This window comes from Geotrypetes seraphini, chromosome 9, assembly GCF_902459505.1.
Source record: "Geotrypetes seraphini chromosome 9, aGeoSer1.1, whole genome shotgun sequence".
NCBI lineage: Eukaryota > Metazoa > Chordata > Amphibia > Gymnophiona > Dermophiidae > Geotrypetes > Geotrypetes seraphini.
Window position 1 is genome coordinate 79,109,555 of NC_047092.1, and position 22,507 is coordinate 79,132,061.

At 42.4% G+C, this 22,507-nt stretch overlaps 1 protein-coding gene across 6 annotated transcripts in view; it reads right to left on the reverse strand.

The window, feature by feature from the left end:
* The window catches only part of XPOT (exportin for tRNA), a 324,394-nt gene that overhangs the window by 208,182 nt on the left and 93,705 nt on the right, over positions 1-22,507 (reverse strand). For all 6 annotated transcript variants that reach the window (XR_004540576.1, XM_033957684.1, XM_033957683.1 and 3 more), the window contains 2 exons: positions 19,621-19,857; positions 8,810-8,848 (listed from right to left, as the gene is read on the reverse strand). Coding sequence is in view for 5 of the 6 variants with exons in the window: in XM_033957684.1 (XP_033813575.1) it covers positions 8,810-8,848; positions 19,621-19,857 (276 nt within the window). In the remaining variant the exon portion in view is untranslated. The remainder of the gene's footprint in view (positions 1-8,809; positions 8,849-19,620; positions 19,858-22,507) is intronic.

A 22,507-nucleotide genomic window follows, 5' to 3' on the forward strand; every position in this document is an offset into this window, starting at 1 on the left:
CTACTATATGATTATCCCATATATTTTTGAATTCAGATACAGCTCCACTGAGAGGCTGTTTCACGCATCTTTAGATTACTCCTGAATCTATACCCTTTCATCTTCATTCTATGCTCCCTCATTCCAGAGCTTCCTTTCAGCTAAAAGGGATTCATCTCCTGTCCATTTATACCATGGAGCTTTTAAAATACATATCATTGTCTCCCCATCACCTGCCTGTCTTCCAAAGTATTCATATTCAAACCTTTTAAGTCTGTCCTCAAATGCTTTATGGAAAAGACCAGCAACCATTTTAGTAGACATCTTTTGAATCAACTCCATCCTGTTTATATCATTTTGAAGGTGTCGCTTCCAGGTTTCTAAATGGAGTCTCATCATAGACTTATAAAGAGGTACTATCACCCCCTTTTTCCGGCTGGCCATTTCTCTCCAAGCATCCATCTGACCTTTGCTGTCACCTGTTCTACCATTTGACCACATTAAGATCATCAGATACAATGATGTCCAAGTTATACTCTCTCATGCACAGAAGTAGCTCACTCCCTATATTGTACTACTCATATTGTACCTGGGGCAAAGAAGTGTTAAGTGACTTGCCCAGAGTCACAAGGAGCTACAGTGGGAATCAAATTCACAACCTCAGGGTGCTGAGGCAGCTGCAACCAAATGCATGATTGCATTTTTAGCATTAAATCTCAGTTAACAAATTCTAGACCATTCTTCAAGCTTTGCTAGATCCTCTCTCATATTATTGACATTTTTATCCTGAAAAGATGTCATTTCATGGCTCAGTGAAATTTATGATTTTATGTAAGGGAGAGAGAATAAGCCCAGATAAGTAACTTAGGGACTTTCATCCCATATTTGAACCAATGCTGCTATTGGTCGGCACTGAGTATCACCTGTATTTTTGGTGGGTTTTTTTCATATATAAAGAATTGAAAGGATGCTGTCCTGCTGGGAAGCAGATCTCACTCAGATTTTGGATATGGTAGCCCTCCTAAGAGGAGATGAAAGGTGGGGGGAAAAAAGGTAAAATAGAAAACAGATGGCATTAAAACCAGTTTAATGAGAGATGAGACACTTTTTGTCTGCAAGTGCAGGAGTTACACATCTTCATAAATGTATTGTAAACTGTTGCCCGCGGCTTTGTGCACAGAAACAAATGTGGCAGTGAAGAGGAGGGAGTCAGCCAGAAGGTAAAACCCGGTAGCGGTAATGAGGGAAACGCCGCATCGCCCTCAGCTGGCGCACAGTCACTGTGGGCCTCATAAAATGGCCAAGCAGCCCGAATTCAGCCCGCGGGCCTTGTGTTTAACACATGTACTCTAAAACATTGGTAAAATCTGGTCTTTCCTTTCTGAGCACATTATCAAGACCCTCATCCATGCTTTCATCACCTCTCGCCTAGATTACTGCAACTTGTTTCTCACACATCTTCTGCTAAGCCATCTCTCTTCCCTTCATTTTGTTCAGAATTCTGCTGCACACTTTATTTTCCACCAGCGCTATTATGTCACATTACCTCTCTCCTCAAGTCGCTTCACTGGCTCCCTGTCCATTTTCATATACAGTACAGTTCAAACTCCTCTTATTGATCTACAAATGTAGTCACTCTACAGCTCCTCAGTATTTCTCCCTATACTGTGCCCAGTGAACTCTTGTTCATTGGGTAAGTCTCTTTAGGCGGTACCCTTCTCCTCTACTGCCAATTCCCAACCCTGACCCTTCTACTTTGCTGCACTGTATGCCTAAAACAACCTACCTGACTCGGTATGTCATGCTCAGTCTGTGGCGGTATTCAAATCCTGGCTAAAAGCCTACTTTTTTGAAGCTGCATTTAAGGCAGCCATATCTGTTTGTCATTCCTTCTATAGACCCCCTACCTATCCTATCAGCTTCATCAGACCCTTTGTAATTTCCTACCTGAGCAGCAAGTATAGATTCACTCATTTTGTCCTGTGTGTCTGTCATAATTAGATTGTAAGCTCTTGCATGTTTAATGTACAGCACTGTGTTTGTCTGGTAGCACTACAGAAATAATAAATAGTAGCAGTAGTAGTGCTTAGACGCTGGTCTCAAAGCAAACAAAAAATTCTCTTAAAAGTTTTGATCAACCCTGAAACATTTCTTCAAAGGCATGGCACAACCTTAAAGAGCAATCTCCTCTTTTCAGCTTTCTCACACCTGACTCTATATGGATCCACAATGCAGCTCATCAGCAGGAAAACCCTGTCAATCATCTTGTGCAGTTGCTAGTTATACAACTTCATAAATGTATTGCAAACTGCTTTGGGTGAATCTCTTCATGATCTCCTTGGTAGTTTTTCCCAATAAAGGTATTACCTGGCCTTCTCATACTTGGCTTTGGGGTCCATGAAGCCAGCTCGTTAATAGGAACCCTCTGTCCCTTCCTTTCTGCAACCACTGGTTCTCAGCCTCTATACTGATTTTCAAAAACCTTTCCCACTGATAGGGCCTCTCTGATACCTTTGTGGGGCAGTTCTCTTCCCTGCTGTTATATCTATATAACACAACAATTTATTTTCATACTGCATATATGTAACCTGGACTGACATCATCTGGTCGGACCACCTGAGGGCTAATTTTCAAATACTATGGAGCAATCTACACCCCCACACATCTATAAAACATAGCCCAACAACAACCTTCAGATTCTACCTTGACCCTACAGAATTCTGGTCTCACTTCAATCTACTATCCAACACAAACACAAAAATAGATTTCAACACCAACTGGATCACCTTCACCAATCTGATCCTAGACAAAATCGCTCCATTAAAGAAAGGCAAAAAAGGCATCATATAATTGACAGGTGGTATGACACGGAACTAACCATACTTAAAAGAAAAGCACGCCAACTCGAAAGAATCTGGAACAAGACAAAGAAGGAAGAGGATAAAGCAATATGGAGATCCAAAATCTATGAGTACAAAAGAATCGCCAAGGAAAAACGACGTACCTTCTACTCCAACAAAATAGGATCCTCCACAACCAACAGCAAAGAACTTTTCAGATAAATCAACTCACTACTTGAAACTGATAATCACAAAAGATCCTCCTCCACACAACTACAGACTGCTGAGAACTTCACATGTTACTTTAAGTCAAAAGTTCTCAATCTCAGGACCTCCTTCCAAAATACACTATCTAGCTCCTCCTCAACTACCACACACATACTAACTCAATCCCCGTAGACAGGAACTGGAGCCACTCTGATTCAATCCCAGTAGACAGGAACTGGAGCCACTTTGAGCCCCCTAACTGGTTCTAATTTCTCAAGCTCTATAATAAATACGTCAAAACCTTCTGCCGCCTAGACCGGTGTTCTTCAACCACCAGTCCGTGGAATGGTGCCGGTCCGCAGAAATTTTCTGCCGATCCACAGAGCCGGCATGTCCATCGGGCCCAGGACAGCGTTCTTCAGCCGCCGGTCCATAGTGAGATCACTGTGGTGTCTTCGGGCCGGCTCCCTGAGTGCTGCAGTGTACAAATCTGTGGGAAAAGGCTCCTATGCATGGCCTGCGCCTGAACCCTTCTTTCTGACATCACAACTGCAGAGGGAAGGCTTCCAGATGAGGCGCGGGACGCGCACGAGGAGCCGCTGCCCACAGCTTTGTGCGATGCAGCACTCAGGGAGCCAGCTCGAAGATGCTGCATTGATCGCACAATGGACCGGCCCAAAGATAACACCAGGGGGCAAGCCAGAAGGCAAGGCACATGGAGAGATAGAGACAACAACGGTAGGGGAAATGCTTTTATTTTTTTAATTTAGTGATTGATTTGTCTGTTCAGGAAGAAATGCATTTGTTTCTTTTCTTATGGGGTTGTATTACTTGCAGAGTCTTGCATCTTAGGATTTGTTTGTAAATATTAGTACTTTTAGTTTTTAGTCCTGCATTTGCGTAGGGTTATCTGTTTTCTGGTAGGAATGAATGTTAGAAAGCATACAGTGTGCTTTGTGTATTTTAATTTTGTGGTTAACCATTATGTGTTGTTAATACAATTATATTGTGTGTATATAAGAAAAATGAATGGAAAAAATAGTGTTACAATTAGTACTATTATGGGGGTGGGGTCTGGGGTGGAGATTGAGTGAAGATAGGCACGACTTAGCCCAGTGTTCTTCAATCAGTGCCGGTCCACAAAATAATTATATTTTTTCCGCCGGACCATAGGTGTCAAAAGATTGAAGAACACTGGCCTAGACAATTGGCCGCCCACCATCATGAGAGAATCCCCCATCCCCTTCAAGGCCATGCTCTTTGACTGGATCTCTCATCTAATGGCAAATAGCAAATTTCCAACCTACCTTGGCCACATCCTTGTCTCACCCATTGTTAAGAATCGCAAAGACCCCATATCAAAAACATCCAATTTACAGACCAGTAACCAACATCTCCTTCTTCACCAAATTGATGGAAGGTCTGATCAACACTGCCCTGATGAACTACCTGGATAAATTCTCAATACTTCACGAATACCAATCAGGATTCTGCTTACATCACAGCACCGAAACAGCCCTAGCCTCCATCATAGATCACATCACACTACTCAGCTCAAGGAAACGCGCATTAATACTTCAATTTGACCTTAGCAGCGCCTTCAACCTTGTGGACCACGACATCCTACTCAACCGTCTAGACGTCATAGGTATCTTGGGCCACATACTTAAAGGCTTCCTAAAAAACCGATCCTACCATGTCATCAGCGAGCAATCCTACTCCCAAGCTTGGACCAACCCCTGTGGTGTCCCCCAAGGCTCCCCTTTATCCCCCACCCTTTTCAACCTATACATGTCCTCACTAGGCCAGGAACTATCCAAACTGAACCTTCAATCATACATCTACGCTGATGACATCACAATTATCGTCCCCATCTCTACACTGTCAACCAAAACCAGACACTTCCTCTCATCTATAATCAGCCAAGTAGAACAATGGTCAACAAACTTAAAACTTAAGCTAAACCCGGAAAAGACCAAGATATTTATGGCCTCCCCAACAAACAAACAAACCGAATCTACTATCAACCTAAAATGGAAGAAACTTCCCAATTAACCCTACCATCAAAATTCTAGGAGTCACCCTAGATCAGCAAATGACACTAGAAGCTCATATCAATATCCTAATTAAAAAATGCTTCCACTTACTATGAAAACTACACACCATAAAACCATACTTTGATTTTACATCATTCAGACTGCTGGTCCAGTCCCTGGTCCTAAGCTTACTGGACTACTCCAACATAATCTACCTAGGATCTCACAAAAAAACCATCAAGAAAACTGAGACTTATCCAGATCACAGCAGTTTGACTAATATTTGGCTTGAAAAAAATCTGACCACATCACCCCATACTACAAGAAATTCAGTTGCCTCTGCTTCTCTTCGGCACCACACCCACCTACCTCCTGAAACACCTCACCCTACAGGACAAATTCCACTTTTCACGCAGAACACTACTTTCGCGCAAAACATTTCCTTCCCCCAAAGGATGCAAATTCAAAAGATTCCTCAACAGGACACTCTCCTTTCAAGCAGGGATCTGGAACAACACCTTAAGTGACCTCATCCTGAACTCACTATCATACCATTTATTCAGAAAATCACTAAAAACCCACCTATTCAACAGATTTATCTGACCCTTCAATTCTGCATAACACCTATCATGCCTTACACATCCCTTCCCCCTTTTCTTCCAGTCACCTTTCTGTCTATCTATCCCTCCAAAATCTAACTGATGTAACTTCGCTGTCCTTACAGCTCCACTTGTTGTATACCGTCTTGAACTGAAAAGGTATGATGGGATATAAATAAAGCTATTATTATACCTCACAGTTCAACATGGTTCACAATTATCAAGAGAGCTGGACAATTTCAGGAAGCTACAACTCAGGCAAACAATTATAGAAAAAAATGTAAATCACAAACCAGAAAATTTATTAAACATACGTTTTCAACCTGCATCTGAATTGTATATAAGAACAACTAACAATCAGAGGAACAAAATCTGAACCAAAAGCAAGAAGATACTCTACAACAGTGAATCGTTTCCTACCTTTAAGTAGTAGGTATGAAAAAGGGTTGACTGATCTTGTTACATAACAAGGGACCAAACTATCAAAATGTGAAAGAACACAGCCAAGAATCAGATCAATCAATATTTTAAACAAAAAACAAGCAAATTTAAAATGCATTCAGGCCTCCACTGGAGCTTCTGGTAATAAGGCATGATGTGATAATGTTTATATAAAGGAAAAAATGAAATGGACAGGGGTATTTTGAATGACAGATGTTTAAAGTACTTCTTTGGATGGCCCAAATCAATGAAGAGATTATCCCAAGGTGGTATATAGCATGGTACAGCTCAGCATAAAACATACAGTTTTACTAACATATTAACAGCGAAATGATCACGCCTGCCTCTGGGGCCAGCATTTTGAAGATGACAAATCTGGAGGCAGGAGTGAATGGGCAACTCTCCTGCCTCCTTTAAGGTGACTGAGTCCAAGGGGCTTGGAAAGGAGGTTGGATGAGTGTCAGGTACTTTTTTTTATAAGTTTTGATTGGCAAAGTTGGGGGGGGGGGAGAAGGCATGCCACAAGACACTAGGGAAAACAGTTTTTATAGGAAGGAAAGAGGGAGGGGAAATGTCACAGGGGAAAGATTTTTTTAATATATTGTGGAGGTGGGAGGAGAGGAAACTGAGCTGGGTAATTTTGCCAGATGGGAGAGAAGTGCGGCTGGAGCCAACCATGGGGGTCCTATACCAGCCTTTTACCTGGTGGTTGATTTCTGGTGTTGAGCACCCACGGTAGACATCAGCACACTGCTCTAGGTGCTGCTATTTAGCATTATTTTAATATGCTGTGTGCTCCTGTCTAGCACTGAAGTCCTTTTGGCATACAGTGGTAATTAATGAGCAACTAAACTACTAGTTAAAGGCACAGTGTAGCCATGGTAGCTTTGCAATTGAGCAGTACATGGTAGCCAGACCTTTGATTAGGGAGCTGACCTAACAGTATGAGCAACTCCCACCCCTATAGCTCCAGTTTCTACTGTCACAAGGAAGTCCTTGTGAGCTCCGATGAAAACCCAGAGAAGCCAATTATAGATGAAATGGCAACAAAATTGACCCAGTGCCCTGACAAACATAAACCCATATCACATCCTAGATCTGGGTGGAAAAACAGGGCACACATAGAAAATACTTTGGGAAGGGTACCTAGCTCACCAGTTACCAATTTATCTTTTCCTAGGCCAGAGTCTAGTGCAGTGTATCTCAAACTGTGTGCTGAGGCACACTACTGTACCTCCTGAGATTGCAAGTGTGCTGTGGCACACTGAGGAGGAAGAGAGGCACCTGCCAGCTGACTTCCCTACGCGGTACAACGTCAGCGCTGTCCGATTCGCTGAAGGTCTGCATGTTTCTCCCTTCTCTCTAGCATCCTCCGGCTTTCCCTCTTGGCCTCCCAGTCTCACCTTTAAAGCTAATTACATCAGCCTGTAGAGGATCGCCGGTAGGTAAAATGATTTTCTTTTCAATATAGTGCTGTAGGAAGTATAACATTACAGAGGACCTTGAATTATTAAAGCCTGAATGGGATTTGAAGGTGAGATCATAAATAACTGATCACTGAGGGTGAATGATCCCAAAGTCATTGAGTTTGGCCTTATAACAGCTCAATAGTGACTTTCAGGTGGTGCCTGCATTGAACTGTAAAAAAAGCATAAAGGAAGGAAGAAGACTGGAGACTGAGGAAACGTTAATTTGCTTGTCCTTGTGAAAATGTGAGTTTGGCTCAGTCTGAGTAGGTCAGACTAATACCTGTCTAAAGCATGGAACTGTGACAGCAGAAAGAGAAGTGTTTTCGTTTTGAACCCAAATCTGTCCGCATGAGCAGACTGCTGGGCAGGATGGACCACTGGTCTGACCCAGCAGCGGCAATTCTTATGTTCTTATATTTAAATGGAACTGAAGCTAGTCTGCCTATAGATGATTTTTTTAAAACTATTTTTGGCCCCAAAAAAGCACAAAATCCAGAAGGTGTTTGTGACACTGGAACTTATAACTTTATTTCTCAGTATCATATTATCTACCAACTCCAATAAAAGAAAAATAATCCCTTCTGTTTAGGTCTGTGAGCTGGGCAGTTACAGGCTTGACCCATACTAAGAAGCCTGCGTCCGGCCACAATACTTTTCTTAAGGGAGTTATTGAGAGTTCTTTCTTCTCCCTTCCACAGTGGGTATAGGTACTAGCATTTGCCTAATCTTTAGTGAGGAAGCCAGATGGCGCATCAGCCTTCAGGTTTTACCTTATCCTCAAGAACTACTATCTTCTCCATGATCTTCTTAAAAAAAAAGTTTTTATGTGACTTTTTTGCCTCCTTTCCTCCCTGTCATTGGGAGTTGACTTTTCCAGCTTGTCACACTTTATAAAATACTACCACAGATATCACCTAGATTATGAATACTGATATTTATGCTTGCTTATAAGCAGATATAAAAAGCAGCACATAAAATACATACATAAATCGTGACTCTGTTCATGATCCACCCAAACTCTTCCCTGGGCATGGCTTACTACATATACAATTCTACTTACACTACGTGTACTTTTAAGCATCTAATTTTCTAAGAAGCATTTTATGTGTGAAAACGGTTTTTAAAATTACCTCCACTATACTGTAGCTCTAACACACTGCAGTACAGCTCCTGATATAAAATAATTAATGAAGATCAAAGATTTGCTTAGTTGCTTAAAATTAACAAATTTATCTTACCTCTACATGGTTTTTCTGCTGGTCTGAAAGTAAAGTGAGCTACAAAAAAAAAATTCAATTGTCATAAATATTTCATCAGAATTATTTAAAAATAACTCCACAATTATCAATCCCAATTAGATAAAAATAATAATGAAATAGATATTTTACAAGAGATTTCTTTCCATTACAGCAAGCCTCATTTGGTTCTATTATGTTACTATGGCACACTGGACTTTCAGCAATGTTGGACTGCAACACATTTGCTACGCCAGGACTTAGTACAACAGCTTTTGTAAAAGGGGCCCTTAGTTTACACATAGTTATGGCATCTTATTAAGGACTTAACACACATATACTGTATGCTGACTGGTTAAGAATTCAGGGCTAGATGCACAAAGCATGGTCGTTAAGACTGTGCAAGCCGATGTTGGCCAATTTTTGGGCAGATTCTGGAATAGCAATTGATGTTTTACCAAGTTTGCATGCAAATGATTTGCACGGAGGATCACCGTAATCCTGTCGCTATGAGAGTGACTGACATGCGCAGAGCCGGTTTGGGGAAGTCTGAACAGCTGAGCAGCAGGGGAAGCCCCAAAGAAGCCTCCTGCCACTCAGCTGTTGGGGCTTTTTTCTTTTAATGGCACAGATGTTGTGCATGCACAATATCTGCTCCATTAAAAAAAAAAAAAAACATTGCACCAGGAAGGGGAAAGCCCATTTTAGAGTGGCAGGCCTGCAAGCAGAAGGGACTGGGCATCCCTCCTTCTGTCATTTAGTTTTGAGGTATGGGGAAGGTTTGGGGGGTAGTGGGCATCCGGTAGCAGGAGGGAGTAGGCATCTCTCCTGCCAATTTTTTTTTAGGAAGGGGAGAGGAGGGGAGGGGTCAGTTTGGGGGGTCCTTGCAGGTGGAGGTCTTCAGTGCAGGGGGTGTTCGCAATGGCAGGAAGAAGTGAGCATCCCTCCAGCCGATTTTTGGGAAAGTAGAGAAGGGGGAGGGGTCAGTTCAGGGGTGTCCTGGGGGAGAGGGTAGCGCAGGGAGGGACTCGCAGTGGCAGGAGGGAGTGTGCATTCCTCCTGCCAATTTTTTGGTACTGGATTCACTGCGGGGGCATTGTCGGGGGGGGGGGGGAGGGTGGCACAGCACAGCTTTTTTCTTTTTTGGGGCAACATCTCTGACCATACAAAAAAAAAAAAGAAAAAAAAAAAACACAACCCCCCAAACAGGCAGACCTGTTGGGTTTTCCAAGTCGATTATGCTGATCCAATTCTGGCATGCAAAGTTAGGCCATTGATCGGATAGCATGACCGTATAGTAAACCACGCTGTGAGCCATTTTGTTCATAGGATCGATAAATTTGATCTGTTGCTAAACCAGTCAAACTGGTTTAGCGACAACTGTTAGATGATCGGAGACTTTAGTGCATCTAGCCCTCAATACCTTGTTTTAAAGTAGAAAAAATAATCATATTCTCTAAATAAAAAAAGGAATTACAAGCTACACCCAAATACTATGACAAATTAATACACTTATAGTGATATGAAAAAGTGTTGCTCTCTTTCTGATTCCCCCTATTATTGCATATAATAATAATAATAACTTTACACATCTCCCTCGCTATTCGCGGGAGATAGGGGCAGAGCTGGACGCGAATAGGGAAATACCGCAAATATCTGGCTCTGACCCACCCCCGGCTCCCTCCCACCTTCCCCTGGCATCCCGGCCTTACCTGGTGGTCTAGTGGGCTTTCAGGGCAGGAGCGATCTTCCAACGCTCCTGCCCCATGCAGATTGCCAATAGGAAATGGCTGCCGTGAGTTCCCGTAGTCTCTCGAGACTAGGGCGGGAGCTCACGGCAGCCATTTCCTATTGGCGATCTACACGGGGCAGGAGCATAGGAAGATAGCTCCTGCCCCGAAAGCCCGCTAGACCACCAGGTAAGGCCGGGATGTCGGGGGGAAGGCAAAAATATGGGGGGAGGGGGTTTCCCCTCCCCCTCAAAAAAATTGCGATTATGTGAAATCGCAAGTGCAAGTTTCAAGTTTCAAGTTTTATTAATTTTGATATACCAACCATCAAGTTAATATCTGGCTGGTTAACAATATGTTTAAAAGAAAGAGAAATTATACAAAACTAAAAAAAAGAGGCATTGTGTATATACATATAACATCACAAGATGAACTAGATGGTGAGGATAAAAGGGAAGGGAGGGTGAAGTTACATATTTGAGAAGAAATTGGAGATAGTAGGGTAAGGATAAAACATAATGGAAGGGGGGCGCTTTAAAGAAAGCGATTATTTTTGGTAATTAGAGAAGATGGCTCTAAGTGAATGAGAAGGCATCGCGAAATAAAAACGTTTTTAAATCTGTTTTAAATTTGTCGAGTTGTGATTCATCGCGGAGTTGCTGTGGCAGGGAATTCCAGAGGGTAGGGGCAGTTACTGCGAAATTTACTCTACGTGTATTGTAGAAGTCTTTGATAGTGGGGATAAATAGAAGTTTTTGATCAGTTGATCTTAGAGTGCGTGAAGAGCTGTAGGGAATGAGAAGTTTGTCAAGGAATAATGGCAAATGAAAGAGCTTTATTTTGAAAGATAGTAAGATAATTTTATAGGTGATGCGGTGAGAAATAGGGAGCCAATGTGCTTCTTTTAGAAGAGGGGTAACATGGTCGTATCTGCCTACTTTATGGATGAGTTTTATTGCTGTATTTTGTATTAGTTGTAACCGACGAATTTCTTTTTGGGGAAGGCCATTTAGAAGAGAGTTTCAGTAATCAAGATGAGAAATTACTAATGAGTGTATCAGGATAGTGATTGAATTAGTTTCAAGGATGGATGAGAGAGATCGGATGATACGTAGTTTATAAAAGCAAATTTTAACCACTGAACTTATGTGATCATGAAAGGTAAGGTCTCTATCGATGATTACTCCTAAAAGTTTAATCTTTGTGTCCATTTGGATCGGTGTAGATTTAATAGAAATGTCATCCTGTAGAAATTCTGCGGATGGGGAGGGGAATGGGGAGGGGAAGTGTATTTTTGTATACCGCAATACCACAAGCAGTTCAGAGCAGTTTATAGAGGAAGAGACTGTATACAGTAGTGCTGCCCGATTCACCAATTCGAATCAGGTGAATCGATTCAATTTTCAAAAAAAAATTGACCTCCCGATTCAATGACCGACCCTTCCTCCGTGTCTTCCTAAAGCAGGAGCGGCAACGCTGCCTCTTGCTGGCCATCCGCTGCCGCTCCTGCTTGAGGGGGAAGAGTCAGTCAGAAAGGCCTCCCCAGCTTCCCCGCTCTTACCTCCTTAAGGCTAACACGGCAGCCTGCAGGCTCGTTGGTGTTATAGCGATCCCTGCAGCTGCCTGTCGTCCTCAGCGGCACGTTCTCTCCGCTACGTCCTGCCTCTGCTCTGACGTCAGGGACAGGATTGCGGCAAAGAGAATGTGCCACTGAGGACAACAAGCAGGGATCGCTATAACACCAACGAGCCTGCAGGCTGCTGTGTTAACCTAAATGTAAGAGCAGGGAAGTTGGGAAAAGATATAGCTTGAGGGGGGAGCAGGAGTTTGCAGTGGGGAGCAGGACGAAGAGTGCCTTCACGGCAGGGGGCAGGCCTTTGCAGGGGAAGCAGGTCTTCGCGGTGGGGAGCAGGCCAAAGAGTGCTTTCACTGCAGTGGGGCAGGCCTTTGCAGGGGAAGCAGGTCTTTGCGGCAGAGAGCAGGCCTTCATGGCAGGGAGGCAGGCCTGTGCAGAGGGAAGAGGAGGAAGAGTTCCTTCACCGTGGGGAGGCAGGCCTGTGCAGAGGAAGGAGTAAGAGAGAGGAGGGGAAATGCCAGACCTGGAGTGAAGGGAAGAGAGAGACCAAACCAAAAAGAGGATGGGGGGGAAGCAAAGGAGAGGTGCTGGACTAAAGGAGAGAGGGAGAAGAAATGCAAGACCACAAGGGGAAGGGTACAAGAGGGACAAATACTGCTCCAAAGTATGTGGGCAGGGTGCAGGATGACAGGAGAGATAGTAGGAGAAAGCCTGTACCTGGGGAAGGGGATACAAGAGGTAAGGAAGAAAGAAAGAAGAAGCTGGATATGGGGAGAGATAAGATGCTGAGCATGGAGGAAGCATAGGAACAGGGATACAAGGGGAACAGTACTGGAGAGGCGCATAGGGACAGGGACACAGAAGAGAGATGCTGGATAAAAGGGTAGTTGATAAAAGGAGAGATGAAAGAAATGAAAGAAAAATAGGGAAGTAAAGGAGCAAGAAGTCAAGAAGAGATGCAGTTTATATATATCTTTAAGGAGTTCCATTTATTTTGAAATTGAGAAAATCTATTAGAAGATTTGGCTAGGTAAGCTTCAGTTCTATACGTGAGGCAGACTAGGTTCCACCATTGGGAGTGAGAAACTTTATAAAGATCTTTCCATGAACTGAGGAGAATCTTCAAGGCCAGGGAGATTAAAAGATCCATGAGAAAAGCATCTTCAGTGAAGAGTGTGATCTCCAGGGCAAAGGACTTCAATAGTAACATTTGATATGTTAAAGATATATTAATGAGAAATATAGAACAGATTGTGTCCCAGATAGATTCCCAAAATGAATGAATGGTGGGACAAGAAAAGAGTAAGTGTTTCAAGGAGCCCATCCCAGTGTGACAAGTCCAGCAGTGTTGTGAAAATGAAGGGTTGATTTTATGATATTTTAAAGGGGTCCACTGAGCTCTGTGTAGAAGGAAGAACATACTCTGGAGAAAGGAGGCTGACTTGGAGGTGTGGAACGTGGATTCAAAAATGTGAGACCAAGCTTCGGTTCAAATGGGAATTTCTAAATCTGTTACCCAAGCTTGTTGTAAGGAGGAGATTGGATTAGGCAGAAAGGATTTGAGGAGTTTATAGAAGTGGGAAGGCAGTGTGTCCAATAGCTAGATATTGTTTGGAGAGAGTAAAGAGAGTAGGAATGGAGTTGGAAACTGTGGGGTTGAATCCTGATTTTTTGATGGAGAATCTGATTGCTAAACTGCTTAGATAACCTTGATAGGCGGTATATAAAAAACCCCCAACCTAACCTAACCTAACCTAATTGTAACCAATGGTAAAACTGTGATTCGTCAAGGGAGAATTTTTCCATTAATTCACTGAAGGAAAGCCAGGAGCCATCTGAGTGAGAAAGAGAAACTATATCCCATAAGTGTTCCTTATACCAGGTTGGCCAGAAAATGGATTTTTATCAATCAGGAATTGGAGGTTGCACCATTAGGGGTAATAGGCGGATTGGCGCCAAGGGTGTTCTAGACGTGTGTCGAGATCTGAGAGAACCTTAATGAGTGGTCAGTATTATTGGGTTGTGAGAGAAGCGTTTGATGTGTAAGGAACCTAGGAGTCTAAGTAAAGGAATAGGATGCATATAGGATGTTTCCAATTGCATCCAGTTGGGCATATCAGAATGAACATGTGGGGATAGCCAAACAGCACCTTGCCGCAGGATAAACGCTTTATGATAATACTGAAAGTCATGAAAATTAACACCACCCAAATGTTTAGGGGCTTTCAATTTTTGAAGTGATATTCTATGTGGTTTGTTATTCCAGAGAAAATTAAGCATTAATCGTTCTAATTGTTTGTAAGTGGAGCCAGGGAGTAATAAGGGGAACATGTTTAATACATAGGTAACCTTAGGTACCATCATCATTTTCAAAGTATCAAGTCTGCCCCAGCAGGAAAGGTGTAGAGGAGTCCAAGAGATCAGTATATCTTTGACCTGGGTGGGCAATTTGGTAGTTATCAGATGAGTGGATGATTTGATGTCTTTATCAAATGGTAAGCCTAGATATTTTATGCCTGAGGAAACCCACGAAAAGGGATGTGAAGTGATAGTAAAAGGAATGCAGGAGTCGTTAAGAGGCATGAGTTCTGTTTTATCCCAGTTAATCTTGTAACCGGTCAACGAAGAGAAAGAGGAAATGAGTTGAACTAGGGAAGTTAGAGAGGCCTCCGGGTCAGTTAAGTACAATAAAACATCGTTAGCATAGGCTGATATTTTAAATTCCAAATTGGCGATGGTAATACCCTTAATATGGGGAGACTGTCTGATGGCTGCAAGTAGGGGTTCAAGAACCAGATTGAATAATAATGGGAACATAGGGCAGCCTTGCCTTGTTCCTCGATAAAGTATGAAAGGGGTAGAGGATTCATCATTAACTATCAATTTAGCAATGGGGTTGTTATATAGCAAAGAAACCATGTGTATAAATGTCTCAGGGAGACCAAATCAAGACAAGACACAGAAAAGGTATCTCCACTCTACCCTGTCAAAAGCCTTCTCGGCGTCAAGAGAAGCAATTAGTGAGGGATGGTTATCTGACTGGGCAGAGTGGAGTACATGACATAAAAGTCTGGTGTTATTAGCCCCGTATCTACCCTTTAAGAAACCCACTTGATCTCTGTGAATCAATACAAACATAATATTTTCTAATCTAAACACTAGGACCTTAGCAAATATTTTATAGTCCAAATTTAATAAGGATATTGGGCAATAGTTTTTCACTAGTTGGACATCTCTGTTCGGTTTTGGAAGTACTATGATATTAGCTTCATGAAAGCGACGCAAGCTGTCCAGGAAGGCTATTAAATCTTGATAGTAGGTGAGTAGATGAGGAGTCAGAAGGGAAGAAAAAGATTTGTAGAATTCTGAGGGAAGGCCCTCTGGTCCAGGTGCTTTAGCAGATGGCAAAGAAGATATGGCCTTGTCGATTTCAGTAGGTGATAGAGGCTGTTGTAGAACCTGTTGTTGTGAATCTGAAAGGGAAGGAAGGTTAATGGATTGAAGGAAGTCTGTGATATGAAGTTCCGATGAGGATGATTCAGATGTATATAAGGCCTCATAAAAGGCGCGAAAGTCCTCCAAGATATCTTTGGTGGTGGTCTGGAGCTGTCCAGAAGGAGATTTGATGCAAGTAATTCAATGTTTGGATCTTCGACCTTTCAGATACGTAGCTAGAAGATGGCCGCACTTATTGGATGTGGCAAAATAAGTAGCAGTGTGACGAAATAGAGAAGCAGTTGCAAGTTGCAAGGGTACTAAAGATTTCGTTATATTGAAATTTGAGTTGTTGTAGCTTTCTGTATAAGGATAAGTCAAATTGGTGATACAATTGAGTTTCATAAGTGTGGATATCAGACTCTAGTTGGAGTAAGGTTGTCTTCTTTTGTTTGAGATGGAAAGCAGAATAACTAATTGATTCACCCTGCAGCCATACCTTGTACGCCTCCCATAGAGTGGAGTATTCAGAGACCGATTGGAGGTTGGTGGAGAAAAAGGCCTGAGATTCTTTCATAATTACCCTATTCAAACCACCCTAAAACTACTAGGTATGATTATTGACAGAAGCTGCACCATGCAACCACAAATAAACAAAACAATACAGAAATCTTTCGCAGTTAAGAGAAACCTTAGGCAAGTCTGAAAATTCTTCGAAAGAACACAATTTCAGCTCTTAGTACAATCTCTAATCCTAAGTATACTAGACTACTGCAACATCCTCTACCTCCCCTGCCCTGCAATAATGATTAAACAACTACAAACAATTCAAAACACAGCTCTGAGACTCGTCTACTCATGACCACATTACAGAGGCATACATCGATTCACATTGGCTTCCAATCCAGGAAAGAATACAATTTAAATTCTATTGTATACTATTTAAAATTATAAATGGAGACAGCCCAATCTATCTAAACAACTGCTTCATCCAGACTACCGCTACCAGGCATAGAAAAACACACACCCCATTCATATACCCCCCAATCAAAGAAGTAAAATGGAAAAAACTATATGACGGCCTACTAGCCAGTCAAGCAGCAAAACTAGATAACCAAATCTCCAACCTACTGATAACAACCCAAGACTACAAGATGTTCAGAAAGGAAATAAAAACTATACTCTTCAAGAAATCCCTGAATAAGGCTTAAAACCACAAATTACCTTCCTTCTTACCATCCTCTCCCTAACCCCTGATCCTATCTGATCCACTCTTGGAAATGATCTTTGATCTAACTTTGTAACCCTCCTTCTATAACTCTTTTTGTAATCCGCATTGAACCGCAAGGTAATGGCGGAATAGAAATATGTAATGTAATGTAATATGGAAAATTAAGTCCTTGTCTTGAAGAAGAAAGTTGTTCATCCTCCAGCAGGTTTGGAGTTGTTAGACCAATTGAGGGAGCAGAAGACAGCCGCATGATCTGAGATTGTAATGTCGTGGAGGTGGTAAGGTTCACAATGTCTTTGGAGCCCATTATGTAATCAATCCTGGAAAAAGAGTGGTGTGGTGCAGAGTAAAATGTGAAGTCTTTTGATGTGGGGTGAAAGATTCTCCAAATATCAGACCACCCATAAAGATTCATCAATTCGGAGATGGAGGCTCTGACTTTGAGCTTAGCAGGGCGACAGGATGAGGATCTGTCAATGAACGGATCTAGTGGAAAATTGAAGTCCCCAGCAAAGATGGTATCCATAGTTAGGGAAGAGTGACAGATAGTATGAAAGGACTGGAAGAATGATGGATTATCCACATTTGGAGCGTATATGTTGAATAGTTTCAAAGGTTTCCCATTTATAGAGCTCTCAATGAGGGACCAGCGCTCATTAGGGTCAAATTTGTGAGAGGAGAGCTGAAAGTTGAGGGATTTTTTTTATCAGAGTAATGACTCCATTCTTTTTGCCTGACGCCGGGGCAGCAAAACAGTGTTGTATCCAACCTCCTGTCATTTTCTGAGCTTCAGCTACGCTGAGATGTGACTCCTGAATTAGACAGATGTCTGCTACTAGGTGTTTAAAGTAGTGAAGGATCTTCTTCCTTTTGAAGGGACTGTTAATACCTTTAACATTAAGAGAGACAATGTTTATATTAACCATTCAGAGAGGAGATATAGGCAGGGAACAGGAGATGGAATTTCCTAGTCGATGAGGTGCGAAAAAATTTAGATCATACAGGTAGTAGCTCAAAAATGAGGTATGGAGAAGAATATAGTTAGCGCTCCATGAGCAAAGAAAGGAAAAATGCAAAAATAATTAAAATGATGATTCATGTGTGTGTAACACAGAAACAGGAAAAAAATGTAGATCCAAAGATGGGATCGCATGCTGACAAAATGGCCTCAGCAACTCTCCTCAGTCCGGGAGGTTAGAAAAAAATGAACTTAGCCCCAAAAAGGACGCTATTGTGGAAGTCAGAGAGCAGATGGTTCAGGTCATATCGCTCACATTGTCGTCCAGGAATTTCTGAAGTTCCAGGGGTTCATCAAAGTTTTTCGTGATGTTACAGTAGGTAATTCTCATCCTGGCTAATTTAAGTAATTTTGCTTAGGTGCAGATTTTAGTTAAGTGTCAATTAGAACACCTAACAGTGCCTAAAAATTCGACCATGTCACACCTTTGCTGCAAAAAGCTCACTGGTTGCCAATAACATATAGGATTACATATAAAATAGCTCTTCTAGTCTTTAAGACAATAAAGACCAATACACCAGCATTTATAGATAGGCTTCTGATTCCATATAGTTCATCAAGAGTACTTAGATCATCCTCACAGTCTACCCTTAACGTTCCCTCCTTGAAAATTATCGGAACACGCCGTGCTTCTATTTTTTCTGTCACAGCTCCAATGACTTGGAATTCTCTTCCTTTATACATAAGACTAGAACAAGATTTGCAGAAATTTAAGAGTAGCTTAAAGTGTCTTCTTTTTAAAGAAGCCTTTAACTGAAAAAACAAAGTTCATTCAAGAGGTAATACTTTATGATTTCTACCTTCTCCAAAATAAGATTTCCAATAGCTCTCTTATCCGTTCCCACTTCTGCCACTAATCCTCTTCTTCCTACCCTCCTAATGTACTTCCCTTTTATGTACTTTTTCTTCAAAAATTGTATTTCCTCCCCCCTTTCCTATTGTTTCCCGTGGTTTTTAAACCAATTACCCCTGTAGGTCTGATTAATATATTATGTATAAGTGATTTCTTTAAAATCATATTTTTTTAATCTTTTGTACAACGCTTTGTAATTTGGAAAAGCGTTTAAATCAAATAATTTGAATAAACTTGAAACTTGAAAACCATTTACAGAATCTGGCCCTCTATGGTTACTCTCATTCTAAGTACAGGTCTTTTCCCCAAAGTCTGGACATCAGTCACTATATGTCCTAAGATCAAGGATACTTCTACATCCCCTACCAATCCCACAAATTACTGCTCAATTGCAAATCTTCCATTTATGGTCAAGACTGTAGAGTGTGGTTCACTCACAACTACAGGACTACCCTATCATATTATCTATCCAAACCAAACCACCTTCCAACACCATCACAATACTGAAACCAATCACAAAGTTTATTTACTATTTCCTAAAGAAGGGCAAAACAGTTCTTCTGTTATCGCTTGACCTATCTACCACTTTCAATCTAGTAAATCACACAGCATTTATTCATTGCCTTTATGACATTGGATCCGGCATCATATTAGATTGGTTCTCATCTTATCTTAAAAACTGCTATTATATTGTCCTTTCAAATGACTCCAAGTTCATTCCTTACTGTCCTGGTACTAGTGTGCTGCAGGGCTCTATACTTTCTCTACTACTATTTAATATCTTTCTTGAAACTTAAAAGGCGGTGCAGGTATTTCAGTTTTAACTGCTATAGCCAAGCCACACCAACTACACATACAGGCACACAATACTAAAAGACATATCCATATTCACTGTAAACAAAAAGTCATCTGAACCCTTTTTCTAGAGATGAAACAAAGTGCCTTCAAAAGATTCATTATAAATAGCTTACCTGTTTCAAAACATGAAGGTAATCATAACAAAAGCTAATAATATTAGAAGATATGTCATCATCATCATGGATTAGCAACTGTAACATCAGAGGCACTTTAGCTTCAATGGTTTGTAAGGTCTCTTGTGCATTCTTCATATCTCCATTTTTCACCAGTTTAGTCCAGCTAAGAATAAGTGACTGTCCCATTCCATTCACAAGTTTAGAAAATCTGGCAAGAAAATCTACATCATCTTCCTGGAGGGGGGGGGGGGGAAATCAACAGAATGAGGGTTTTTTTCATAGAACTAGATCTTTTCTTTTCATCTTTATTAACTTCAAACTATACATTTCTGAATTAGATATCTGAATTTTAGGTAGCACATATGGAAAAAAAAGATTAGGTTCTTACCTTGATAATATCTTTTCCAGTAGAAAGGGATGGTATGCTGAACCATGGGTCTTGCATCCACTCCCATAAGTCTGTTGCAGGAGATACTGATCACACTGTCTTAAGTACTAGAGAATGACACGGTGGCGGTTTACCCGCGGCCACCGCATTTTAGCCGCGGGTCACCCGCCGAAACGGGGAACGAAAACTAGCAGTCGCTGCGGCGACGGGGACAAGGCCATTCACCTCCCGTGGGGCGGTGAATGGTCTTGTCCCCGCAGTGAGGCATGAAGGATCGCGCGGTCCCCGCAGCACACACGCGCCTGCCCAATCGATCCTAGTGTTTAGCCAGCTCTCTCCCTTCTCCTCACCTTAGTTTGTAGGTTTTCTTTTTCGGCGACCCGCACGCTATCAGAGAGCCGCGCACCCGCTGCTGCTCAGTTTCGATCTTCTGCTCTGACGCAACCGGAAACAAGAAGTTGCAGCAGAGCAGAAGATTGAACACTGAGTAGCCGCGCATGCGCGGCTCTTTGGGAAAGCGTGCATGTTGCCGAAAAACAAAACCTACAAACTAAAGTGAGGAGAAGGGAGAGAGCTGGCTAAACAGTAGGATCGATTGGGCAGGCGGGTGGTGGCTGCGGGGACCGTGCGATCGCTCGTGTTCCCGGCTCAAATTGGAAGGAGGGAATGAAAGGGAAAAGGATTCTGGGCCAAGGGGATGAAGACGGAAAGAAAAACCCACAGCAGGAAAGAAAGGGAAGGACAGGCAGGTGAGCCAGATGCTAGAAGCAAAGGGGGGGGGAGGGGAAGAAAGAGGGAAAAAAGCTAGATGGGGTTGAAAAGAAGAGACACACTGGTATGGAAGAGGAAGATAGGGGAAATCTGGACACAGGAAGGTAACAGAAAGAGGGGAAATTATGTGCATGGGGTATAGGGACAGAGACATAAAGGGGACATGCCATGGGGATGGTATATGGACACAGGGGGGGGCAATGACAGATACATAGGGGAGATATTAGAAATGGAGAAAATAGGAGCACAGAAGCGAGATGGTTTGTGGGGATGGGACAGGGACCGAGCTTGCAGGCTCCAGTGGCTTGCACAAATTACATTGTAACGTGCCATGAAAATAAGAGGGAGGAAGGTAGATAGATAGGCCACGCGAGAGGAGCTGAAGGGTAGTAGAAAGGAACAGATGGTAAAGGAGGGAGGGAAGGGTGGTGGTGGAAAGGAATAGGACAGACATTGAAGGAGGGTGGAGAGGAACAGACCCCGAAGGGAAATGTGGAAGACAGAGTGGGAAGAAGACAGATGCCAGACTATGGGGGAGCAGAGGGAAGAAGATGGGTGCTAGACCAATTGGAGGGGGGGGTGAAGGGAGAGGCACAGTAACAGCAAGTGGAAGACGCAGAGAGAAGACACACAGTGGATGGAAGGAATTGAATGAGAAGATGTGGAAAGCAGAAACCAGACAGCAAAGGTAGAAAAAAAATTATATTTATTTATTTATTTTTTGCTTTAGGATAAAATAGTATATTAGTTGTGTTGATAAAAATTTATAAACAAAGCCCTGCCAGCTGAACATCTCTTTCTCTAGTTCAGCAGCAGGAACTTTGATTTATAAGAAAGGAATAAGCTATATATTACAGTACTAAGGCTTATATGGATGCAGCGGGGACGGTGACGGGGCGGTGAATGGGATGGCAGTGGCGGTGACGGGGCGGTGAAAGGGATGGCGGTGACGGGGCGGTGCAGAGGATGGTGGGCCGGTGACGGGGCGGTGACAGGGACAGATTTTTTCCCCGTGTCATTCTCTATTAAGTACCTCCTACTTCTTCCTGCTCTTTGCTGTCTCCAGTCAGTTAGTTTCAAAGCCATTTCAAAGCCAGTGACAGCCCTACAGGAGAGAAGAAGAATGGGGAGACCCCCCTCCCCCAACAACAACACTTTGATCTGCTCATAAATATAAACGTGAAGTGGCATAATTTAAAAAAAAAAAAAAAAAAAGGTCTAAGTTCATTTTGGGCCTAGGAAACTAGTCACCCAAAGTGGGCAGTATCTAAAGTCCATTCTCGAAAAATACATCCAAAATATTTTTTTTCAAGAATCGTCCAGAGTGCTAGTACATCTATCTTCATACTGCATTCTCGCCCAAAAAAATCTAGAATATGACCTTTTGGGGAGGGACCAGCAAAGTGATGGACTGGCCACCCAGACATGGCAACAGAGTAGGGGAGCACCTTACAGGGTACTGCTGTGAACTTCACAAAAAGGATGCCACATAAACATCTCACCACAACTCTTATAGGTCAAGGTGAGCCCCCCAAAACCTACTATACCCATCTGTCTACCACCCCAATAGCCCTTATGGCTGCAGGTGGGATTTGGTGGACTCACATTTTTCACCATGAATGCAGTGGTTAAAGTGGCTTATAGGCCTGGGTCCTCCTCTCTATGGTTCACCAGCCCACCCCCCAGACTAGAGAATGACACGGGGAAAAAATCTGTCCCATCTCT